Below are 21,441 nucleotides of genomic sequence, written 5' to 3'. Positions count from 1 at the left end.
CAGGGTTGCCTATGCACTGCGAGCTGTAGCAAGTTGGCAGTCCCCATAACGGATATTTAAATTCAAATTGTCAACAAATATTACTTTTGTTTTTAAGTTATTTATTAAAATGATTTTTTTGGATTTTAACAAATAACTTAAACTTTATTGCTTAATTAGTTGCATGCTTAAGTTTAAATTAAAGATTATTTAAACTCAGTTCTCATTGTGGATCCACTGATCCATAAATGAAAATTACTTATTTAAATAAGTTTAAGAATAAATATTAATGAGTTTATACTTATGTGTGTATTCACTCAACTAAATGACTTCTTTTTATTTAATTGTTTTAGTTTAATTAAATTTTTCCGTTGCCTCCTACCAGTGCCGGAAAATGCTTTGTTGCTCGGTAATCAGCTGTAAGTGAGAGTAGCTAATATAGCTATTTGGTCGCCATAAAATAGCTATTTTATCGCTAGATTATGTACGCATATAAACATTTAAATTAAATTCAATCAGTTAAATATGAATAAATCTACATTTTTAAATGAAACAACATAATCTAAAGTTATCCGTCAACTTACAGAATTGATTAAAATTCATTTTTAAATACCCATTTATAAATTATCTATTTAATAGCTATATTTCGCATAGCCATAGCCATTCGCACTGATCAGTGTTGGGAAACATCCGCAGTCTTTTGAGCGGCGCACGTGGAGCAAACTCAAAGTGCTCACGTTTTATTTTAAATTCTGCTCTAAAAAACCGAATAAGTTAAGTTAAAACCATGGGTCGCAAAGCTGAGTACAGTGAGAAACCTAAGAAGGGTCCTGGCCGCAAGGCGCGCAAGCAGGGAGCGCCCGTTTTTCGCAAGCAATCGTTTGGTGAGTGCTGGTGAAGATTTCCCCCAACGATTCCAAGTGTTAATCTCAAATGTTTCGTTCCACAGCTCCCATGGAGGAGGAGGACAAGAAGCTCTCCCACCGACAGAAGCAGCGATCCGTGAAGCGGGAGCAGAAGAAGGTAGTCCAAAAGGCCAAACTGCTGGAGAAAAGGGCGAAGGGAAAACAGCCACAACCTGCTAAGCGGAAGACAGCTTACAATAGCGACAGCGAGCCGGAGGATGAGGAGGAGGTGCAGCAGCAGGAGGCTTCCTCTGACGAGGAAGTGCCCCAGCTGGTGCCGGCTCCCAAGAGCCAGAAATCCACGGCTCCCAAGGGCTTTACAGATGATAACGATGCCTGGTTGAAGCCCAAACAGCAGAAGAAGCCAGTGAAGCAACCAGAAAGTGAGTCCGAAGAGGAGGAGGAGGACGAGGACTTGGAGGAGGACTCCCAAGCTGAGCTGGAAGACGACTCAGAAGGCGAGGACGGTCTGGAGGCAGAAGAATCCGGCGAGGAAGAGGAGGAAGAAGACGACTCCGATGATGACACCGCTCAGGTTGGCAAGCTGGCTGATCTTTCTGACGATGATGACGCCAACTCCGACGATGACTTTGATATATCCGGCGAGGAAGATAATGCCGAGGCAGATAGCGATGAGGAGGAGGAGGACGACGACGACGATGATGATGACGACAAGTTGCCCATTGAGCGCGCCAACAAGAAACTAAAAAAGCGCGAGGCCAAGGAAGCCCAGCTGGCCGACGACGAATTGTTGGAAACTGTTGACCGACAGGATGTGTTCCAGCTGCCCACCGAAGAGGAAGAGGCCGAGAAGGACCTTACCCTGCAGGAAGTGCAGCAGCGCATCAAGGACGTCAGCTTGGTTCTATCCGACTTCAAAAAGTACCGCCAGGCGGATCGGTCTCGCGGGGAATACATTGAATTGCTGCGCAGGGATCTGTGCTTGTACTACAGCTACAACGAGTTTTTGATGGAGAAGCTGATGGACATGTTGCCGCTCACCGAGCTCATGGAGTATCTGGAGGCCTCAGAGGTTAGTATTCCAGTTGGGAAACATTTTTACTGGATTTATATTAATAAGAAAAACTCTTTTAGATTGCTCGGCCGCTGACCATACGTACCAATACTCTAAAAACACGTCGGCGTGATTTGGCCGGAGCCCTGATCAATCGTGGCGTCAACTTGGATCCCCTGGGCAAGTGGACAAAGGTTGGATTGGTCGTCTTTAACTCGCAAGTGCCGCTGGGTGCCACCCCCGAGTATCTGGCCGGTCACTACATGATCCAGGGAGCCTCGTCGCTGCTGCCTGTGATGGCCCTCGCACCGCAGGAGAACGAACGCATCCTGGACATGTGCTCTGCTCCTGGTGGCAAAGGATCCCATATCGCTAGTATAATGAAGAACACCGGTGTGCTGTTCGCCAACGATTCCAACAGGGATCGCATCAAGGCCATTGTGGCCAACTTCCATCGGCTGGGAATTGTAAATGCAGTGGTTAGCTGCGAGGATGGTACAAAGTTCCGGAACATTATGACTGGCTTCGATCGCGTCCTGCTGGATGCTCCTTGCACAGGAACTGGTGTCGTCTCTAAGGATCCCAGTGTCAAGACCACCAAGTCGGATGTGGATGTGCAGCGGTGCTACAACCTGCAGAGGAAGCTTCTGCTCACTGCCATCGATTGTACAGATGCGAAATCATCGACCGGCGGTTATATTGTGTACTCCACCTGCTCAGTGCTGCCCGAGGAGAACGAGTGGGTCATAGACTATGCGTTGAAAAAGCGAAATGTCAAGCTGGTGCCCACAGGACTGGACTTTGGCGTTGAGGGCTTTACCAAGTTCCGGCAGCATCGGTTCCATCCCAGCTTAAACCTCACGAAGCGTTACTATCCGCACACCCACAACATGGACGGATTCTACGTGGCTAAGCTGAAGAAGTTCTCGAACACCATACCCATAACCAAGGAGCAGCAGGAGGAGGATGAGAAGCAGCTGGACGAGGCCATCGAGGCTGAGGCCACCGCAGAAGTGGCTGAGGAGGCTGCGGAGCCCGAGGAGGAGTCGGGACAGGAGAAGGGCCCCAAAAAACTGCTGGGCAAGCGAGCGGGCAAACCCAGTTTCACCGAAATCGAGCAGGAGTTGAAAAAGAAGAAACGGGAAGAGAGCAAGACCAAGTATGTGGCCAAGGTGTTTGAGCAGCCCGTGAAGGCGCCCAAAAAGCCAAAGCCTGAAAAGCCGGTGGAGAAGAAGGAGAAGAAATCCCAGGAAGTAGTGGAGAAAACAAATGGGAACGAGGTACCATCCAAACCAGCGTCTAAAAAGAACCAACCCAACGGCAATGTTCCAGCTTCCAAGTCAGATGCAAAATCATTTAAGAAAAAGAACCAGGAGAATGGAAACGCCTCACCAGCCAAGCCAGTGGGCAAAAAGTCAAAGGCCAACGGCACTGATACACCTACCAAGCCAGCGGCAAAGGAACCTAAAGCGAAGCCAAAGGCCAAGGTGGAACAGCCGGCGAAGTCCAAGCCATCCAAACTGGCCAAGGCGCCGCGAGTGGAGATCGACGAAGTGCCCATTCTGGAGGGAAAGCCCATCAAGAAGCAGAACAAGCTGAAGCAAAAATCCAAGCAGATCGGGCAGCTGAAAAAGTCCAAGACGGGTGCGAGTGCGGGAAAGAAGCAAAAGTTCAAGAAGTGAACATTTTAGATCCAGTTTGGTTAAGTAGACTATAAGCTGTAAAGTTGGGGTAGTCCCGACAAGATTACCTGTTTTATATATTGAACGATCTTAGCTAATGATTGAGTGTTGATCTACAATTGGGTTGTAACTAACGATCAGATTCAATAAACATTAAGCTCGGATTAATGTATTCACAAAGCGGGTGTATACATGTATAGGTGGCTGATATATGTTGGCAATCTGGGTAATTATTCTACATTTCAGAGGTGAAGCTTTGAGTTATCAGTCCCAGACACGAAGCTCTTTCGCCAGAACAAAGGTGTCCAAGCTCAGCCGACCTGTTGCTTGTTTAATTTACTTCTCAGTTTAAATCAAACGAACAGAATGGGAAGTTTACTTTTGCTGTGCTCTTGCCTAATGGCATCATTGCATTTTATAGAGGCGGAAGTGGATATCAACCTTGCTACGGTAAACCAGATTCACAAAAATCTTAATAAAACCGCATCACCATGCTCGAATTTCTGGAATTTCGCCTGCGGAGGCTTTAGCAGTGCCTCGGAATATGTTGACAACTTTGAATGGGTAGAGGATCAGTTTGCAAGTGCCATGGTCGAATTAATGGAGAGCCACGTGGGAGACAACGACAGCCAAGCACCGCGACTTATTGAACAAATGCGATCATATTACAAAGCCTGTACGGAGGATACGCGAAAGCTTAACACTACTTATCTTCCAGAAGAATTTATAGAATGGTCGGCAGATATTCATAATACCATCAAGCACGGCTTAAGTGGGTTAGTCTATGATGAGCGCATTGGTGTGGCCGACAATGATTCAATGCGCCAGGTTATTCAGATAAAGATGCCTGATCCGAGTGCCAGGTATAGTAACCTGCGTGTGTTGCAGCTTTTGCATTTGATTGAGTCGATTTATAAAAATAAAACGGTCGAGCTGGCGCAGAAAGTGCAGGAAATTCAGGATAGATATCGTAAAGAGAATCCGGTTGTATATACACGGAGTTATAGTGAATTCAGTCAACAAACCTCAATTATTTCATCGACCATTCGTCATCTCTGTAGACAATTATTGGGTGCTCACTGCACCACAAAAAATGTCGATCAATTGATTTTCGAAATTAGTGATGTGAACTATTTGCGGGAAATTCTTAAGTTTGTTTATAATTTTGATGATGATGCTAAATTTCTTTATATCCGATTGCATCACTATGTTTTTCTGGAGGATTCGGAACCTAGAGAGCGGAACTCAAAGACATGCATTCACCACATGCGTGCTATTCTACCCCTAGGTATGAATTATATGTACGATCGGTTTGTGTACCAAAATCGGCAGCAGGACACCTTGCAGCTAAAGGAGATCTTGGCGAGCTTAAAGGCGACCTTTGGCAAATACTTGGATGCCAATCGTCTGCAGCTCATGACCCACCAACTGGCCTATGTGAGAGCTAAATTGGAGGGTATTCAGCTAAACGTGGGCAATTTACCAGAGGAAAAATCGGCCGAGTTCTACGACACCCATTACGAGAGTGTTAATTTTACAAAGTCAAATTTCTACAGCAATCTCATTCAGGCCTTGGCTCTTCGGACCCGTCTTCAGCATGCGGGACTGCTAAACCCGCAGTACAGACTGGATCTGCAGCGCTACTATGTCAACGACAATGTGAGGAAGGCCAGGACTTCGCCATTCTATGAAAACGAAAGGAACACCATCACCGTGCCCATGGAATTTTTGCAATGGCCCTTGTTCGATCACCGCCAGCATATCATCTTCCAGCAGAGTCTTTTGGGAGCAGTTCTGGCCCACGAAATGAATCACGCCTTCGAGCAGGATGGCATACTCTTCGATGCAGCCGGAAACGAATCACCTGTGGGCTTCGAGATCCGTGAGTCGCCTGCCTTCCGGAATGCCATCAAGTGTGCGGAGGGAAAAGCCTATGTTTCCTTAAAAGAACGCCTGGCTGATCTTAATGGACTGCAATTGGCCTACGACACCTTCTTTGGTTTGGATCATGACTCCCGGAAACTCGAGTACCGCCCGTATGCCTTTGAGCCGGAGTTCAGCGCACCGCAATTGTTCCACCTGAGCTATGCCCAGTTCTTCTGCGGATCCCTGCCTCCGGTGATCGCCCACGATCGGGATGATGAGCGTGTGAACGTGAGCGTTGGCAATTTGCGTCAATTTGCATACGACTTTAAGTGCGAGGCGACTCAATTGTCCCACTGCGAAATGTGGCGCCCAAATGTGCATACATAACAATAAAATGTATCATTAAATGTGTGTTGATCAAATGAGAAATCCCTCGAAATTCAGCTTGTGCATTTCGATTCTAGCATTGGGTGCAGTTCTTAAATAAAATGTAATAACACGAATTATTAAAAAAATTACCACAGTTCTCCTCCTTATCTTTTGGCTGGCATAATATTATACATATTTCTAAAAATGATTACTTCTATAACGTCCATAAAAACTGTTGAAAATGATAATAATAATTATTATAATTAATTAATAAAAAGAATTAATATATGTATATTATAATGGGCAAGAAAAAATATGATGATTGCAGTACTTTGGAAGATTTGTATTTTAGGATATTTATACCCGTTACTCGTAGAGTAAAAGGGTATACTAGATTCGTCGGAAAGTATGTAACAGGCAGAAGGAAGCGTTTCCGACCCCATAAAGTATATATATTCTTGATCAGGATCACTAGCCGAGTCAATCTAGCCATGTCCGTCTGTCCGTCTGTCCGTCTGTCCGTCTGTCCGTCTGTCCGTCTGTCCGTCTGTCCGTATGAACGCTGAGATCTTGGAAACTATAAGAGCTACAATACTGGGATTAGGCATGCAGATTCCTGAGATTCCTGCGCAGCGCAAGTTTGTTTCAAAAGAGTGCCACGCCCACTCTAACGCCCACAAACCGCCCAAAACTGTGGCTCCTACAGTTTTGATGCTAGAACAAAAATTTTAACTGAAATGTGTTGTTCTCATCAATACCTACCGACTGACCTAAAAAAAGTTTGCCACGCCCACTTTAACGCCCACAAACCGCCCACAAACTTCAAAAAATCGTAAATATGAACGCGAATATCTCGGAAAATATCAAAGATAGAGAAACGAGATTTCAGATTTAGATTCCGTAGGCTTGAGCGCAGCGCAAGTTTATTACGCGAATATGCCACGCCCACTCCAACGCCCACAAACCGCCCAAGTCTGTGGCGCCCACAATTTTCATGGTAGATTACAAATTTAAACTGAAATGTATTGGTCTCGTCAATACCTATCGATTGATTTAAAAAAAAGTTTGCCACGCCCACTCTAACGCCCACAAACCGCCCAAGCCTGTGGCGCCCACAATTTTCGTGCTAGATAAAAAATTTTAACTTAAATGTATTGGTCTCGTCAATACCTATCGATTGATTTAAAAAAAACTTTGCCACGCCCACTCCAATGCCCACAATGCTTAAATCTGTCTACCGCCGGTAGGTGGCGCATTTGCTGCTTGCATATCTCCATTTTCCTTTGGTCCCTTTAGCTGAGTAACGGGTATCTGATAGTCGAGGTACTCGACTATAGCGTTCTTCCTTGTTTTGAAATTAAAAAATATGTCTTCATTAATATTAAAAGGTCTCCAAATGCTAAGTAATTATGAATTATGTTAATAAGTAAAAAAAAAAATTATAAGTTCCTTAATTGATGTACCTGTAATCCAATGGATTTAAATTCAATTAAGTAAATGGTTAGCGAAAACCCCTTCGAGGGTTTCCCTCTCTGCAGGGTATTACATTTTTATTCCCGTTAAAAGTGGACAAAACCCATTTGGCGGCCCATTCAGCTTGAGTGTCAATTGCAGCTGACAGGCCATCGCAATCACAATCACAGTCACAATCGCAATCGCTGCAATCGTCAATTGAATGCAAAATACCGCAGAAAACGCCGGTCTCACCGCGAGCTTTTCGCCCTCTCCCTCTCTCTCTCTCTCTCTCTGTGGCGCTCGAGAGCTTTTCAACTTGTTGCGGCAGTTGTATCCTGCATTGTTGTAGTGTCGGTGTGTGTGGGCGTCTGGGTGTGTGCGGCTGCTTGGCTGTGTGGGTGTGCTTTTCCTCAAAGCTCGCATTTTCATCCGCCCCGTTGGCCGCAGTTTGGCGCTGTCTTTGGCCGCCTTTGGACGCGTGTGCCGTGTCCGAGTTCGAGTCCAAATCCGAGTCGCCGTGTTACCCACTGTACCAGACTATCCGTAATCTTGGTCCAGCCGATGCTCCTACGATTATCTCGCCATCTGAAATCGAGCAACCAGCCTCCGCGATTAAAAAAAAACACAACAAGCGCCGCCGGCTTAATTCGGTTTATTCCTCGTTAGTCTTTCGATTCGACTTGGGTTTTCGGGAAGTATTCGATGTCATCTAAAATTAAACGTGTTCCCAAGTTCTACAATCCAACAGTGTGTCATTCCGCGATCGTGCGTGTGTGTTAAGTAATGCAAACAAATAAATGATAATGATAAAAAGGCGATAAACGTTTAAAGCTCTGAACAAGAAAAGAGGTGCAAAAAAGCAAAAAGAAAACCGCATGTGAGTGCGACGGGAAGGGGTGCTAATTTGAGAATTCACCAGTGAGTTATGGGGGAGCGTGGCTCCAAGACCGTGACCGAGACCCTGACCCCGACCCCAAGAACCCCGAACCCAGATCTTAGATTCAAAACATCCACCTCCCAAGCGATCCATTCCTCGGCCGCTGCTTAACGATTTGGGCAAATATCGTACTGCCGGGGCCATAAAAACATTCCTCAGAGCAAATCGCCACGGGGTGGCGCACTGGTTCCAAATCCACAGCCAAATCAAAATCCAAGTGGCGATGATCACTTAGCAGCTTGCTCCCATTAGCAGACAATGGAAAAGTCCGCAAATAGACTTTAAATTGAAGAATAAACGTCTGATTAGACTCAATGGCCGTCGGATTATCCGCTGCCAGCTTCACAAAAGGCGAAAACAAATTACCGAGGTGCTCCGGGGTAAAAATATATATAATTTTTGATGATGCACAGAGAAAACTATAACTTACATACTGCATTTATTAACAGAGTGCGAGAAATTTTTTGTTTTGAAACATTTCCAAAATTATTCGAAACATTTAACTCAGTGTGATTCATAGATTTCGGTCTCCAAAGTGACTTTGAAGCATCATAGAACAGAGAAAAAATATAATAGAATCGCGAATTCTTAAAAAGAGAATTTAAAAAAATGTTTCTCAAATTAATTTCTCATTCTTTTAATCCAACTTTTTGGGAACCTCTTTAATTTGTCATCGCTTATTTTCACAATTTAATTTATAGGGAGAAACATCAGTACGTTTTCCAACGATTAAGTTATGAATCATAACTTATGATACGACAATTGACATGTTTTGATTGAAACATACATTTTTAGCTATATTTCAATTTCTTTCTGGCTTAAACATATGGAAATTGTTAACAACAATGGAATCTAAATAATTATTACTATTTTTAAAATCAGGTCGAGAAATTGCCATTAAAAGACAAAAATATGTAAACTAATTTTTTAAAAGATTTATTCATAATCTTTTGAAATTGGATGAAATATTAAATATTTCTTTGATCAAAATTTGAATATCCATAAGCAAATTACTATATGAGATTGGTAAATATTAGGTTAGTTTTCTCTGTCTAGGATTTCTCTGGATTTCTTATGAATTTTTTTCGTAGTTTCGACCCCTTGATTTTATCGCATATATGCAAATGTTTGTGCTCCATTTGCATGTTTACGGCTCGCTTTATCCGGATAAAAAGAGCCTCGAGGTGCTCGGGGACATCATGTCCTGTTCTCTGCACACCCCTTTTCCATCCGTCTACTTCCCCTGTTTCCTGCATCCTGCACTGGGATTTTTTAATTAATTCTTATCCGGCAGGATGGGCATCCTCTCGCTTTCTCTGAACTGCATTGCAAAATTCTGTTCTCATGCATATTTTATTTGTGTGCACCACCCCCCACCCACACGGTGATGTTGTTGTTATTGAGCAAAGATAAACATTTGTAATATTCACCCTTTATATTCGCTAGTTCCACTCGCACTCCCCGATTCATTAGGCCGCCCCCGCCCTCGAGGCCCCCAAAAAAGGTAAACAGGGTATAAAAACACCGACTCGGGCTCGGGACTCAGCAGGGCGCAAATTGTTTGCGACTCTCGAATATGAATTGTTAAGTAAATACGAAAATTTAATTATACTCGATTGTAAGAAGGCGAAACGAGCGGGAAATGTAATGTAAGTGGGGGAAAACTTTGGCCGGGGGGATGGGCTAAAATTAGCAAATGGCTTTCGAGTGTAAGTACGCCAATTTCGAGTGGCCTTTGTTCGATCTACTAACTCTAAATGCACTTTGTGTGTTTGCAAGTGGCTGACTTTGTCTCTTGCCCCTTGAGTTCACTTCGCCCTCCAGCCTCCTAAGTTCTTTACACAGGAACAATTAAAGGGTAATTTTAGATGGAATTGGAATGTAATCATTATCGTATAGCAAATAATTTCAGTATTGAATATTGGGTCATATTTTAGTATTGCATAGAAAATGCATTCCATTAAGATTTAACAAATAAGAACATATCCAAACTTATTTAACTCTGTACCTTATTTTAGGAATTAATGAGTTTTTTAATTATGAATGAAATATATCTCGATTAAGATCCTTTTAGCAACATGAAAATATTATTAGAAACACAAGTTATAATAAATAGTTTTAAACTCTTTTTAACTCTGCTAATTAGTTATACAAATTTATAAATAGTATGATATTTTTCTCTACATTTCCCTGGAAGAAGCCAGAGTGTTTTTCTCCCTCCCACAGTTAGCTAATTGAATTTTCTAATAAGTATTGATTGCTCCCACATAGCAGCTGCTCGTAGTTTATTCTCCATGATGCTGGCTGCCTTTCCACCTGTATTTTTCCCATCTACCCCTTCTGCATCCAGGAACCAGTAAAGCGCCACTGCCATAAAACAGATAAAACAAACTTTGCATGAACTCATGAAATTTTAAAATTACATCATGTTTATGTATCCGGGCGTGAGGGGGTGGCATTATTATGCACGTGTTTGGATATATCTCCATGACTCCTTGGCCCCCGCCTCGAACCACCCACTCCAGTTCACCTCCCGTGCAACAGGCAATAAAATGCCCGCAGCTCCGTTGCCAAACTTGTATGAAAATTGCAAATGAAAAAGGAAATATTTTTGTTTTATTCTTACTTTCTTATTCAACTTTCTGTTTTCGGCAGGGCATAAAACAACTTTACGATTCTTTAAAGGTCGCCTTGCAAATCTTAAGCTTCCTGCGAGTTCAAAGCATCTGGAGAATTTGTTATGCTGTTGTAAGCTAATAAAATTAGTAGGCATATGAAATGAAGTTGTCTGGCAACGCGGCGTATGCTCGATATTGGTGCCCGTTGCTCATACGCCATGTGCACCCAGGTCTTTATTTCCCTGTGTTTGGTTTCGTTTCAGTTTTTTTTAATTTGTAAACTTTCCCCGTGTCTGTGTGTGTGTGTTTGTTTTGCTTGGCCATAGAATGCCTTGTTTCACGGGGTGATGGTCAAGAGGATAAGGATGACCAGGCGTATGACGGTGCTCGGAATCCGTTTATTTATTTGCTCTCTGCTGGCCAAGACCATAAATATCGATATGATAGCGCCTGACTGGGTCTGCCATTCCATTGGGTTCGATTTAATTCGCCTCGATTCGATTTGATTTGTCTGCCAGCTGACGCCGTCTCTGACTTCTGAATGCTGACTTCTACACGCTTCGCTGGGCTGGCTCGTTCATTCATAAAGCGGCTGCCTTCCTGCTGGCCCACAATTTTTATTACCCTTCGTGTTTTTCAGTACATTTCATTTACGTGGTTTTTATCACGAAGCGCACTGTCATATGGCGTTGGCCTAAAGTCTTTTAATTGATATAAAGATAATGTAATGTTGCACTGAGGGAAATGCATTTGAGAGGAATGGAAAATTATAGTTGTATTATAAAATGTAGAAACCTTAAATTGAGTTCTTAAAGCCACTCATTTAAATATGCATGTTTTTTTTAAAACAAAAAGAAACCTAACATACTTGATCATGTCATTTAATTTTTCAATTAATTATTTTTCCTTTTTTTTCTTAAACTTAATAGTCATTTTGAGTAATAAAAGTACCATTATTTTGGTATTGACTAAAGTAAATTGTAGAAATTTCAAGTATGAGGCATAATTTTGATGGGACAAATTTTATAAAAACCTTGCTTAGTGTTTGTAGTTATACTTTATTGATATCAAACATTTTACTTAGCCAACGTTTATTTTTCTGCAGTTTGGCGTATAACCGCAAAGAATCGGTATGTGATGGTCATCAACTATGAGTAATTACTTATTATTATTAATATACGGGCAAATGAGGGCAAACTTACTATCTTAAAGGTATCAAGGGATATAATAATAATTCCCTTGGCTGATATTTCTGCAGGACGTTGGGCGCGACCCATTAGAATGAGTATTTTCTTTTTGTATCGCAACGAACCGTCGTACCACCTGTTTTCGTATGCAGCCTCAGCTATTTTGCTGCTCTGAAAAAGGTATGTTACTAAGTGACCCAATATTGTACGTTTTACCCACAAAGTCGATGAGCATTTGTCCATGTCAGCTGACCATATAAAATTGGGCTGTCACACTCACAAAGAGCATCATATACGAAATGCCTTCCGTATTAAAACCCTGCACGACGGTATAGTAGGCCACACAGCAGAGTAAGCTGGCAGTGATAAAAAGATTGGATGCCAAAAGAAGTCCAAATACATCATTTAAATCATTGTTGTAGCTGGGAAAAATAATAATTATTTTAGAAAAGAAAGAGAGTTAGCTTCGGCAAGCCGAAGTTTATTTTCGTTTGCAGTTATAAGAAATATTCAATGTTTTTAATTTTTAAACATCATTGACAGCTTTAGAGCTTTAATTAAACCGAGTTATAAAATTTATATATACATTTATACATTTCAGTGGGGGAGGAGAGGGGCTTCTCAAAACAAATTTTTCGTTGCATTCTTTTTGAATATCACAATTCTTTTTCACCAGGGTGGGGAGCTGTATGCCCCATATCCCGCTTGAAGAATTTGTTCATATAAATAAAATTGCCTTTTCGATTGACTTTTTGCGATATTTTCCAATCCGATAATAATAGTAAAAAATCTATGATTTTTCAATTAATTTCGGTTTTGGATAGTTTCATTTCGATGGCTCCAAAACATTACGAATTGGTGTAGATACGGACAGACGGACGGAATTGGCTAGATCGACTCGTCTTTTGATGTTTATCAAGAAGATATATACTCAATGGGCTCGTATCCTTCACCGTCTTGAAAACTTCTGACTAAAATCCGTATGCCCTCTGCAGGGGTATAAGAAGTTGTCAAATTAGTGATTGGTTCTAACTTACCGAAGAATTAGTTGATGTCTTTTAACCAGTCCTGCCAGAAAATGGCAGTCTTGTCGTTCTCCTTTTCTACTTGGACAATAGGAGGATAAGACATTGGCTAGATAGGCAAAGTGCATCGAGATTTGACTTGAAATACACATCATCCATAGGTCTGTACCTAAGTTTACATTCACGATAAATTGACTATAGGTAACGTCTATTACATAGGCCCCCACATAACCCAAAGGCGTTTCTGAATCGAATGTAAAACGCGTGGGGAAAATGCGTTTATAAGAAAAAGCTACATTACCATGTCCTATCAGGTACATAATGCAGGACTGAATGAGAGGTAAAAATGCCATGGAAACCATTGTAATGTAATATAAATACAGAACATTGCGAGTTGTTCGCGATAGGTAAAATCTATCGACATTATATTCCTTTTGATTTTTCTCATCATTCGGATATACTTCCTTCAAATTATTACTCAACGATAGTATTCGTTTTCGATACATCATAAATGTGACAAACTTCACTTGGGCGCTAAACATGTAAAAGAAGTGTAGACCTTGTCGCATAATTTTGGAAGAACTTCCAGCCACGGATTCCCACTGAAGGATTCTATAAGTCACCATTGAAGCCCCATAGCAGTTGCTCGCCACGCACAGAACGAAATAGCTGCGTAGCAGAAGATTCTGCCAACTGGGTCTGGGTGAGTCGAATAGATCGAATCCCAGTGTCTTGAACATTATGTTGGCGAAGTAGGTGTTATCCTCGTAAGAACGCTGTTTTCCCATTTTCTTCTGCTTTTTGTTTGCTCAGATTTCCACTCTTAACATTAACTGAACTCTGGCATTCAAGAACTATTAGTTTTATACCCGCTGCAGGACCAGGGGTAGACCACTCACATTTATTTAAAATGCCCATAGCATAATTTATGGTCTAATTGTTTTGTCACTCAAGGGTTGAGCAATTTGTTCTTTAACCTCACACTAAATAGCTTTCGAGTGTGAGAAGCTGATTAAAAATTAAAGTTTCAATAATGTATTTAATTACCGCATGCAATTAGCCGATCTGCGTCAACGAAACTTCTTCATAGGTCATCATTACATGTTAAGTCTGCTGTTAAAAAATTTTTCAAATTAAAAATATAAAGAAACTTTAATTTACATATTCCGAAATTCCTCAAAACTTACTTATTGGCTACATTTAAACGTTATATTTCTCAGTGAAATTCTAAAATATGGGGAAGTTCTATTCCTGCAGTTCCATTGCAATGCTTTCGTTATTAATCGGCCCATTTGATGGCCCAGCGCGCATGTTTCGGATTGCATGTCCGTCTTCGTTAGCCTTTCCATTGCCCACATGCCGATTGCCAATTAATTTTCATTTGTTTTGACACTCCATAAATCATTGGAGCAGCAGTAGAACAGCGAATCGGAGAGCAGTGTGCAGTGCCCAGCGAATATTGGGCATACGCCCTGTTGCACCAGAGGCTAACACGACTTGCCCACGATTTATCTGAAATTGGCCGGTATTATTATTTACATTGGTCAAACAGTTGAAATGTTTATTTGACTGCTGGGCGGCTAATTGTGGCGCATTCGAGGCCAGATTAGTCGCCCCTCCATTGGCTCCAAATGACACGGATGCTGATTATTGCGATGATCTCGGCGATGATCATCATCGCGGGGTGATAACCACAAGCACGCGCTCGTCCAAATAATGCGCTTGTTTGCCAAGCCCATAAATAAATCGCTGCTTCTTTTTTGGATGGAGAGCTTAAGATTGTGGCATGACGACTTCTATGCCAGATGTTTGGCCTTTTCGGGATTGAAGGCAAATATTTGCACTCTGGAATGGGAGGAGGGATTTGGGGCATTTGGTAATAGGGGAGGCGGAGATGGAAATACCATATCCAGGATCTGCTTTCATTTTAATTGAATGCGCACACAGAGAACAAATAACCAATGGTAAAGCCATCTAATGTTTTAATGTAATTATAATTAAAAAACTTTAAAATATATATTTTCTTTATTTATTTTAATAAGTTGTATAAATAATTATGGGAAAGTCCATCGGAATTCCATATACAAAATGATATGATTTTAAAAAAATATCATCCCACAAATTAATTATACCTTAAAGTATTTTGTAATGTATACGCTTCAAGTCTATTACGTTAAAAAATTTGTCTTAATATACCTACATATATACGACGAATTTAAAACCATTTTTAGATAACTAGAATATTGTTATGAAAATAAATTTGACAAAAAATGGAAGGAAAACAGTACTTCATTAAAAAGTGAAAACAGCAGAGGTATCGATTTCAACTTTGTTCTCTCCCCATTTAAGTAATTTAAAAGGTCATAAAAATGGAAATAATTTCGGAGAAAGCGAGATAGAACCCAAAGGAGCCGAGAAGCGCCCACGCTAAATTGTTTGGGCGGATTCCTCGGCTGGCAACGTGTTGCAGGTGCAGCTGGTATTTCCCATCCACCGGGCCAGAGATCAAAGTGGTTGGAGGCTATTTATAGAGCATAATTAGCTAGTCGGACATGGCCAAGATGGCCCAGCCGACTGCACACCGAGCCCTGACATTCGCAGATATGGCCCGCAAACATATGTAGATATGCAGGGACCCAGTGCCACCGCGTTATCTCTCGCCTCATCCCATCTCATCCCTTAACTTGACATTGACAGAGCTCCTGGCCATCTCATCTGCTTCCAGCAGTTAAAGCGCTTGAAGTTAAGGCTTTGTGCGTGAGTCGTGCCGAGAAATGAGATGTGATGAGTCGGCGACCCGGGGAACAGCTCGCTGCCATGGTATTTGTTCATTAATAAATAACTTGACACTCTTTGTTTTAATCACAGAGGCAGTGGGGTATAATATCTCTACCCAGTGCGGAGCACGTTGCCAGGTGAAAAGGCACATGCACCTGGCTTACACATCTGTCACAGCCACCAGACCCGCCTGCCTCAATTACCAGATAAAGTTACGGGCGGCGGACTAGTTTAATTACTTTGTTGCTTAATTGTTGCATGTAATGATTATGCGTGAGCGTAGCTTTTATGTGCCCCATAAAGTAATTAACCCCCATTTCTCTAAAAACTATTAACTGCTAAAGTTTTAAATGCCAGAACTTTTGCTTCACGATTAAAGAAATCATTGGATAACCACCCGAATTATCAACTTCATCAAGTCAATTTAAACTCTTAAGTATCCCTCGATAGATTTCAAAACCCGTTCTCACCCGTGTGAATCGGAATGTTTATCTCTGCCGTGCAATCTCCATTATGACAGCTTACAGCAAATATTATCGAGCGTGCCAGAGTTATTGCAGCTAATGGGGATCTAATGGGACTGGACGACCCTGTAATTGATCGAGGTGTGCGGCCCAAATATAATGACAGACGGTCTAGAGCGCTTTTCATTCCGTGCACCATATAAACCGTTCAATTACGCGGCTTTTGCCATGGAAAAGTATTTCCATTTCACCTCGTCGCCGCCCTTTTGGCCGCCCATCGAAAAAGCCACCACGCTGTCCATAAAGATTGTGCCGTAGCTATCTACATTTAATCTGAACCCACTCCCATAAAGCAGCCCCATACAGGCACGTGATTTTCTCATGTATTATTTGAACAGATTTTTATATTATAATTTGTATACATTAACATAAAAGACGAAAACAACTCACCTTCGAGGAAATGGAGTGTTTTTCCGAAAATGATCCACTAGTCCGCAAATACACATATGGGATGCTTTATTTATACTCCTCAATCAACACAATATGGACCCTTGAGTCTAGGCCTTCTGGTTATTTTGTTGAGTCACTGCAACCAAAATATTTAACCAGCAGGCAAATAAATGGTTTTTATAATATATAGCATATCTACACCACTATATATGAGCCAACTGAGGCTGTTCTTCGGGTTCGGGGTCTCACAGTTCTGGGCTCTTGAGTTTGGGGATCTGATTCGTTCTGGTTTTTCGGTGGCCAAGACTCTTTGCTTTAACTGATAAAGAATGTTTTCTTTCTTTTTTGCACCCACACTGGGATTATTTGCGCAGATTCGTTTAATTGCGCATCGCACGGCGAGGAGAGAGAAAGTGCCCGTGGAGTGCCAGAGTTCAGGAGCGGAGACGCCTCGCTGACAGGTTTCTGCTGTCTTCCATATTGCACCATCACGAAGTTCGGGCTCCCAGGTTCCCGCACATGGCCGAGGACGATTTGAGGGCCCTGGTCGACAGCCTGGATGACGCCTCGCAGGAGGACCTGGCCAAGGTCATCGCCAACTTCTCGGTGGACATGTTGCAGCGGGCCAGCGCCCTAATTGGCGCCCAACTGGTTAACAGTGGGGGGCAGCTCCGAAACCGCACGCAGGAGTGTCTGCAGCAGCAGCAGCGGGAGGATGTGGAGGTGGAGGTTGAAGCCCTGGCATCTGGTGGCAAGCGGGTGAGTCCCCAAGGATTGATCCTGGGTGAGGTCGGTGCTTGTCCCTCTGATGAGGCATTAATTCCTGAGTACTCCACTTATCCGGTCATTCCGTCAATAGAATATTTAGTACTAATTAGAAATCGACATGTTTGTCAATCCACTAACTTAGTCATTAAACGCCCCACTAAACCATGTAATGTGCTTGATTACAGATCGATATGTCATTACTAGCTGCATACAGAAACAGTTGATATCATTTTAAGTTGAAATAAGAACTTCTAAAAAGTATTTCTCTATTTTTAGTCAATTAAGAAAATCAAGTCTTAGCGATGTATTTAAACATCTAAATACTTAAATTCCAAAGAATGAATAAATGTGTCTAGCGATATAGAAAAAATGGTTAATGTTTAATGTTTACAACAATTCATCATTTTCAATTGAATAATTAACGTATTTTTTATTGGCATTATAATAAGAAACAAGGAAACCTATAAAGATTCTATTCTTACCCGTTGTTTGGAGAATGAATTGGTTTCGATTGAAAAATGTACCAATTAATCGTATTCGCTAATTGATCCATTCTCTTTCCGAAACTAATTGCCTTCAATCCATCCACATGCCAATCACTCCCGTTTTAAGTAAAATATGGAAAATCAGTTTCCAGATTTAATTTTTTTTGAAAATATTTTAGCATTTTATTTCCGGAAAATGCACCAGATATTTATTTATGTATTCCTCTCGACTATAAACAAAACGAGACCCAAGGAAACCCACTTGAGGCTGCATTTGTACGGTTTTGTTTATCTCGGATGCACGATCAAAGAGGCGAGACACCAAAATCCAAGGGCGTTATTCCGCGGAAATGTCATAAAATATGCCTCATGATTGTGACCAAACGCAGAAACTAATGAATGAGAAGTGCAAATACAAATATTGACGGAGTTCCCAAACGTGTTTGACTTATTTGTTGTCATCTCCATTTTTGTCGAGTGGCTAAGTCCGATCGCATTAGCTGTCACAAAAGCTTAGACTTATCAGGGAAAGTCATAAAAGAACTGACAATTTCGCCAAAGAATTGTTCGAAGAGTCTCGGGGTTTCGGCGTCACCTGATAAGGCCAATAAAAATATCAATGGAAGCTCTGTTTCTAACACCGCCACCATCGCCTGCCGCGATTAATTTGGCGGTACGAACTGGACTGGGTAAACAATCGTCGGGTCGTATACTTAACATTAATATATACACACTTTGTGTATCCGTGTCGGTATGAAATTGTTTAGCACGCCATTGCAAATATATAAATAAAGCCACGGTAGCTAGCCCGCTGGTGATTCTTTTTTTTTTTTGGGAACATTCCGATAAATGGCCCACGCTGTGTATGTGTATAAAATTTGGAAATTCAATTGATTAAAAGGAAATCTACTATAGATTCATACGTCATGCGTCAGGGCCATAAAAGTTCGGGACCCAAGATGAAGGCATGATGATACTGTGTCAGTTCTGGCGCATAAATCTCGTATACTCTGATTTAATGGGTTGTGGGTTAGGTCAGGTACGTTTATAGAGAGCGCAGCCAAGAAGGGAAACTTAATTACTGTGCGGCATGAGCAGCAAATGTTTGTAAATGTTTACCTAAGGTTTCCTAAACTATGTTTTCTTTGCCAATCTTTGTGTAATCATAGTCTAAATCGGTTGTTGGTTTTACAGATTTTACAATGTCCCAGCTCGTTCGATTCGGTGCTGTGTTGGCCGCGAACAAATGCCGGCAGCCTGGCTGTTTTGCCCTGCATCGAGGAGTTCAAGGGCATTCACTACGACACCACAGGTGGGTAGTTGAGATTCCAGGGAGTAACTAAAATTATATCTTGGCTTATCCCTAGACAATGCTACTCGCTTTTGTTTTCCGAACGGAACCTGGGATCACTATTCGGACTACGATCGCTGTCATCAGAACTCGGGTTCCATACCCCTAGTACCGGATTTCTCGCCCAACGTCGAGCTGCCGGCCATCATATATGCCTGTGGTTATTTTCTAAGCTTTGCCACCTTGGTGGTGGCCCTCATCATATTCCTCAGCTTTAAGTGAGCTTAAATCGTATATGTATAAATATCCTTATTTCCGAATTTGAAAACCCACAGAGATCTGCGTTGTCTGCGAAACACCATTCATGCGAATCTGTTCCTCACCTACATCACCTCAGCCCTCCTGTGGATACTCACTTTGTTTCTCCAAGTGGTAAGTAAAATGTACTAGAATAAAAAGGATTTTCTATTAATTAAATATTCCCGTAGATAACCACAGAGTCTAGTCAGGCTGGCTGCATAACGCTCGTCATCATGTTTCAATACTTTTACCTAACCAACTTTTTCTGGATGTTTGTGGAGGGTAAGTTCAAAGGCGGTATCAAATGAATTCGATTTGTTTTATCATTTGCCTTTTTATAGGCCTCTATCTGTACACATTGGTGGTGCAAACGTTCTCCAGTGATAATATTAGCTTTATTATCTACGCCCTGATAGGCTGGGGCTGTCCAGCCTTATGCATTTTGGTGTGGTCCATAGCCAAGGCATTTGCACCGCACCTCGAAAACGAGCACTTCAATGGGGTGGGTTTTAAGATCTGACCAAGGACTATGATTGCTATATTAATAACATCTTTTCTCAGCTGGAAATTGAGTGTACATGGATGCGTGAATCTCATATCGACTGGATATTCAAGGTACCTGCCTCACTGGCTTTGCTGGTTAATCTAGTATTTCTTATACGCATCATGTGGGTGAGTCCAAAGTATACTTCCAGGTGGGGGGCGAGCTATCTTAATTATCATATTATATATCTTACAGGTGCTCATAACGAAACTGCGTTCCGCTCATACCCTGGAAACGCGACAGTATTATAAGGCCTCTAAGGCGCTACTCGTGCTCATACCGCTTTTTGGAATAACCTATCTGTTGGTGCTCACTGGCCCGGAACAGGGCATCAGTCGTAATCTCTTCGAGGCCATAAGAGCCTTCCTCATCAGCACGCAGGTATATATATTTTGTCGTATAACCGTATAAACCCTAATCATTATAAACTTGTTTTTAAGGGTTTCTTTGTGGCTCTGTTCTACTGTTTCCTAAACTCTGAGGTTCGTCAGACGCTAAGGCATCGATTCACACGGTGGCGCGAGAGCAGGAACATCCATCGGAACAGCTCCATGAAGAATCGCAGGTGGGCTAAGCTAACCAATCATTTAGGGCGACTGCACTCATTTGGCATTCTAACGCATTGTTGTTGTTGGACTATATAACCCTGGCTCTTGACATATTGGCTTAACACTAATTGCACTTTTTAGTTGATGTGGCTATGGCTGTATGGCTATATTGTAGTTGTTCGCTGTTGTCGTCGTTGTTGTCATTTAACCAATTAATTTCCATTTCAGGCATCGCGCCTCAAAAGACTACTCGCTGCGATCGCGAACCGAAAGTCTACGGTGCGTATATGCAAAGCTCATGTATATGCTTTCTTTCTCCTTAATATTGCCTCCTTCAAAACTAAACCCAAGCTAATTGCACCCGTATTGCTTAAAGTACTAACACACATGTCCTTCTACCGTTTCCCGCCTAAAACCTTGCATTCCTACGATTTCTTGATTTTTAAATGTATTTTGCATGGTTTGTCTTCTGGACAACTTATTTGTTCACATTTATTTACTTTCGTATGTTTCTGATTTGGGATTTCCTTTTTTCTGCTTATCCTTTTTTGTAGACTGACATCATCAAGTCCTGTACCCACCGGACACTATGAATGAACACCATACACAAATATGTATACGACACAGAGATTTCCTCCCCACATACATGTAGAACATATTCTTTTGTCCATAAGTATTGCATGTTAGTTTACAACATAAGAGCTCAGATTAAAGTATTATATTTTTGATAAACGAACAACAGGTTCTTCACATCTTTATCGTATCTTACGACTCA

General features: G+C 41.8%; 3 protein-coding genes and 1 pseudogene across 7 annotated transcripts in view; 3 read left to right on the top strand and 1 right to left on the bottom strand.

Annotated features, from left to right (window-relative positions):
• The first annotated feature begins 670 nt into the window (after nt 1-670).
• LOC119551062 (25S rRNA (cytosine-C(5))-methyltransferase nop2) lies at nt 671-3,753 on the top strand. Its single transcript, XM_037860185.1, has 3 exons — nt 671-863; nt 929-1,917; nt 1,980-3,753. Exons 1-3 carry the CDS (start codon nt 767-769, stop codon nt 3,579-3,581), a joined length of 2,688 nt encoding a protein of 895 aa, XP_037716113.1. The 5' UTR covers nt 671-766; the 3' UTR covers nt 3,582-3,753.
• A 166-nt stretch (nt 3,754-3,919) lies between these two features.
• On the top strand, nt 3,920-6,038 carry LOC119551743 (neprilysin-1). The gene has a single exon (XM_037861244.1). It carries the CDS (start codon nt 3,948-3,950, stop codon nt 5,832-5,834), a length of 1,887 nt encoding a protein of 628 aa, XP_037717172.1. The 5' UTR covers nt 3,920-3,947; the 3' UTR covers nt 5,835-6,038.
• Nucleotides 6,039-7,729: 1,691 nt separating this feature from the next.
• The window catches only part of LOC119551258 (diuretic hormone receptor), a 14,857-nt gene continuing 1,145 nt past the window's right edge, over nt 7,730-21,441 (top strand). The window contains exons 1-12 of one of the 5 annotated variants that reach the window (XM_037860515.1): nt 7,730-8,148; nt 17,105-17,489; nt 19,178-19,295; nt 19,351-19,552; nt 19,610-19,706; nt 19,763-19,856; nt 19,916-20,076; nt 20,136-20,246; nt 20,314-20,499; nt 20,559-20,683; nt 20,895-20,945; nt 21,221-21,415. In XM_037860515.1, coding sequence (XP_037716443.1) covers nt 17,250-17,489; nt 19,178-19,295; nt 19,351-19,552; nt 19,610-19,706; nt 19,763-19,856; nt 19,916-20,076; nt 20,136-20,246; nt 20,314-20,499; nt 20,559-20,683; nt 20,895-20,945; nt 21,221-21,263 — 1,428 coding nt within the window. In that variant the 5' untranslated portion in view covers nt 7,730-8,148; nt 17,105-17,249 and the 3' untranslated portion in view covers nt 21,264-21,415. Of the gene's footprint in view, nt 8,190-17,104; nt 17,490-19,177; nt 19,296-19,350; nt 19,553-19,609; nt 19,707-19,762; nt 19,857-19,915; nt 20,077-20,135; nt 20,247-20,313; nt 20,500-20,558; nt 20,684-20,894; nt 20,946-21,220; nt 21,416-21,441 lie in introns of those variants that run through there. The other 4 variants (XM_037860511.1, XM_037860512.1, XM_037860516.1 and 1 more) reach the window with 4 other exon arrangements.
• Nucleotides 11,918-13,826, bottom strand: LOC119551259 (annotated as a pseudogene).

This window comes from Drosophila subpulchrella, chromosome 2R, assembly GCF_014743375.2.
Source record: "Drosophila subpulchrella strain 33 F10 #4 breed RU33 chromosome 2R, RU_Dsub_v1.1 Primary Assembly, whole genome shotgun sequence".
Classification (NCBI taxonomy): Eukaryota; Metazoa; Arthropoda; class Insecta; order Diptera; family Drosophilidae; genus Drosophila; species Drosophila subpulchrella.
Note: the sequence above shows the minus strand (reverse complement) of the source record. Positions and strands in the feature narration are given on the sequence as shown.

Coding starts and splice junctions, on each gene's coding strand:
- LOC119551062 (XM_037860185.1), top strand. CDS start 767: ATGGGTCGCAAAGCTGAGTACAGTGAGAAACCTAAGAAGGGTCCTGGC. Junction 864..928: donor TTTTCGCAAGCAATCGTTTG/GTGAGTGCTGGT, acceptor TTCGTTCCACAG/CTCCCATGGAGGAGGAGGAC. Junction 1,918..1,979: donor AGTATCTGGAGGCCTCAGAG/GTTAGTATTCCA, acceptor AAACTCTTTTAG/ATTGCTCGGCCGCTGACCAT.
- LOC119551743 (XM_037861244.1), top strand. CDS start 3,948: ATGGGAAGTTTACTTTTGCTGTGCTCTTGCCTAATGGCATCATTGCAT.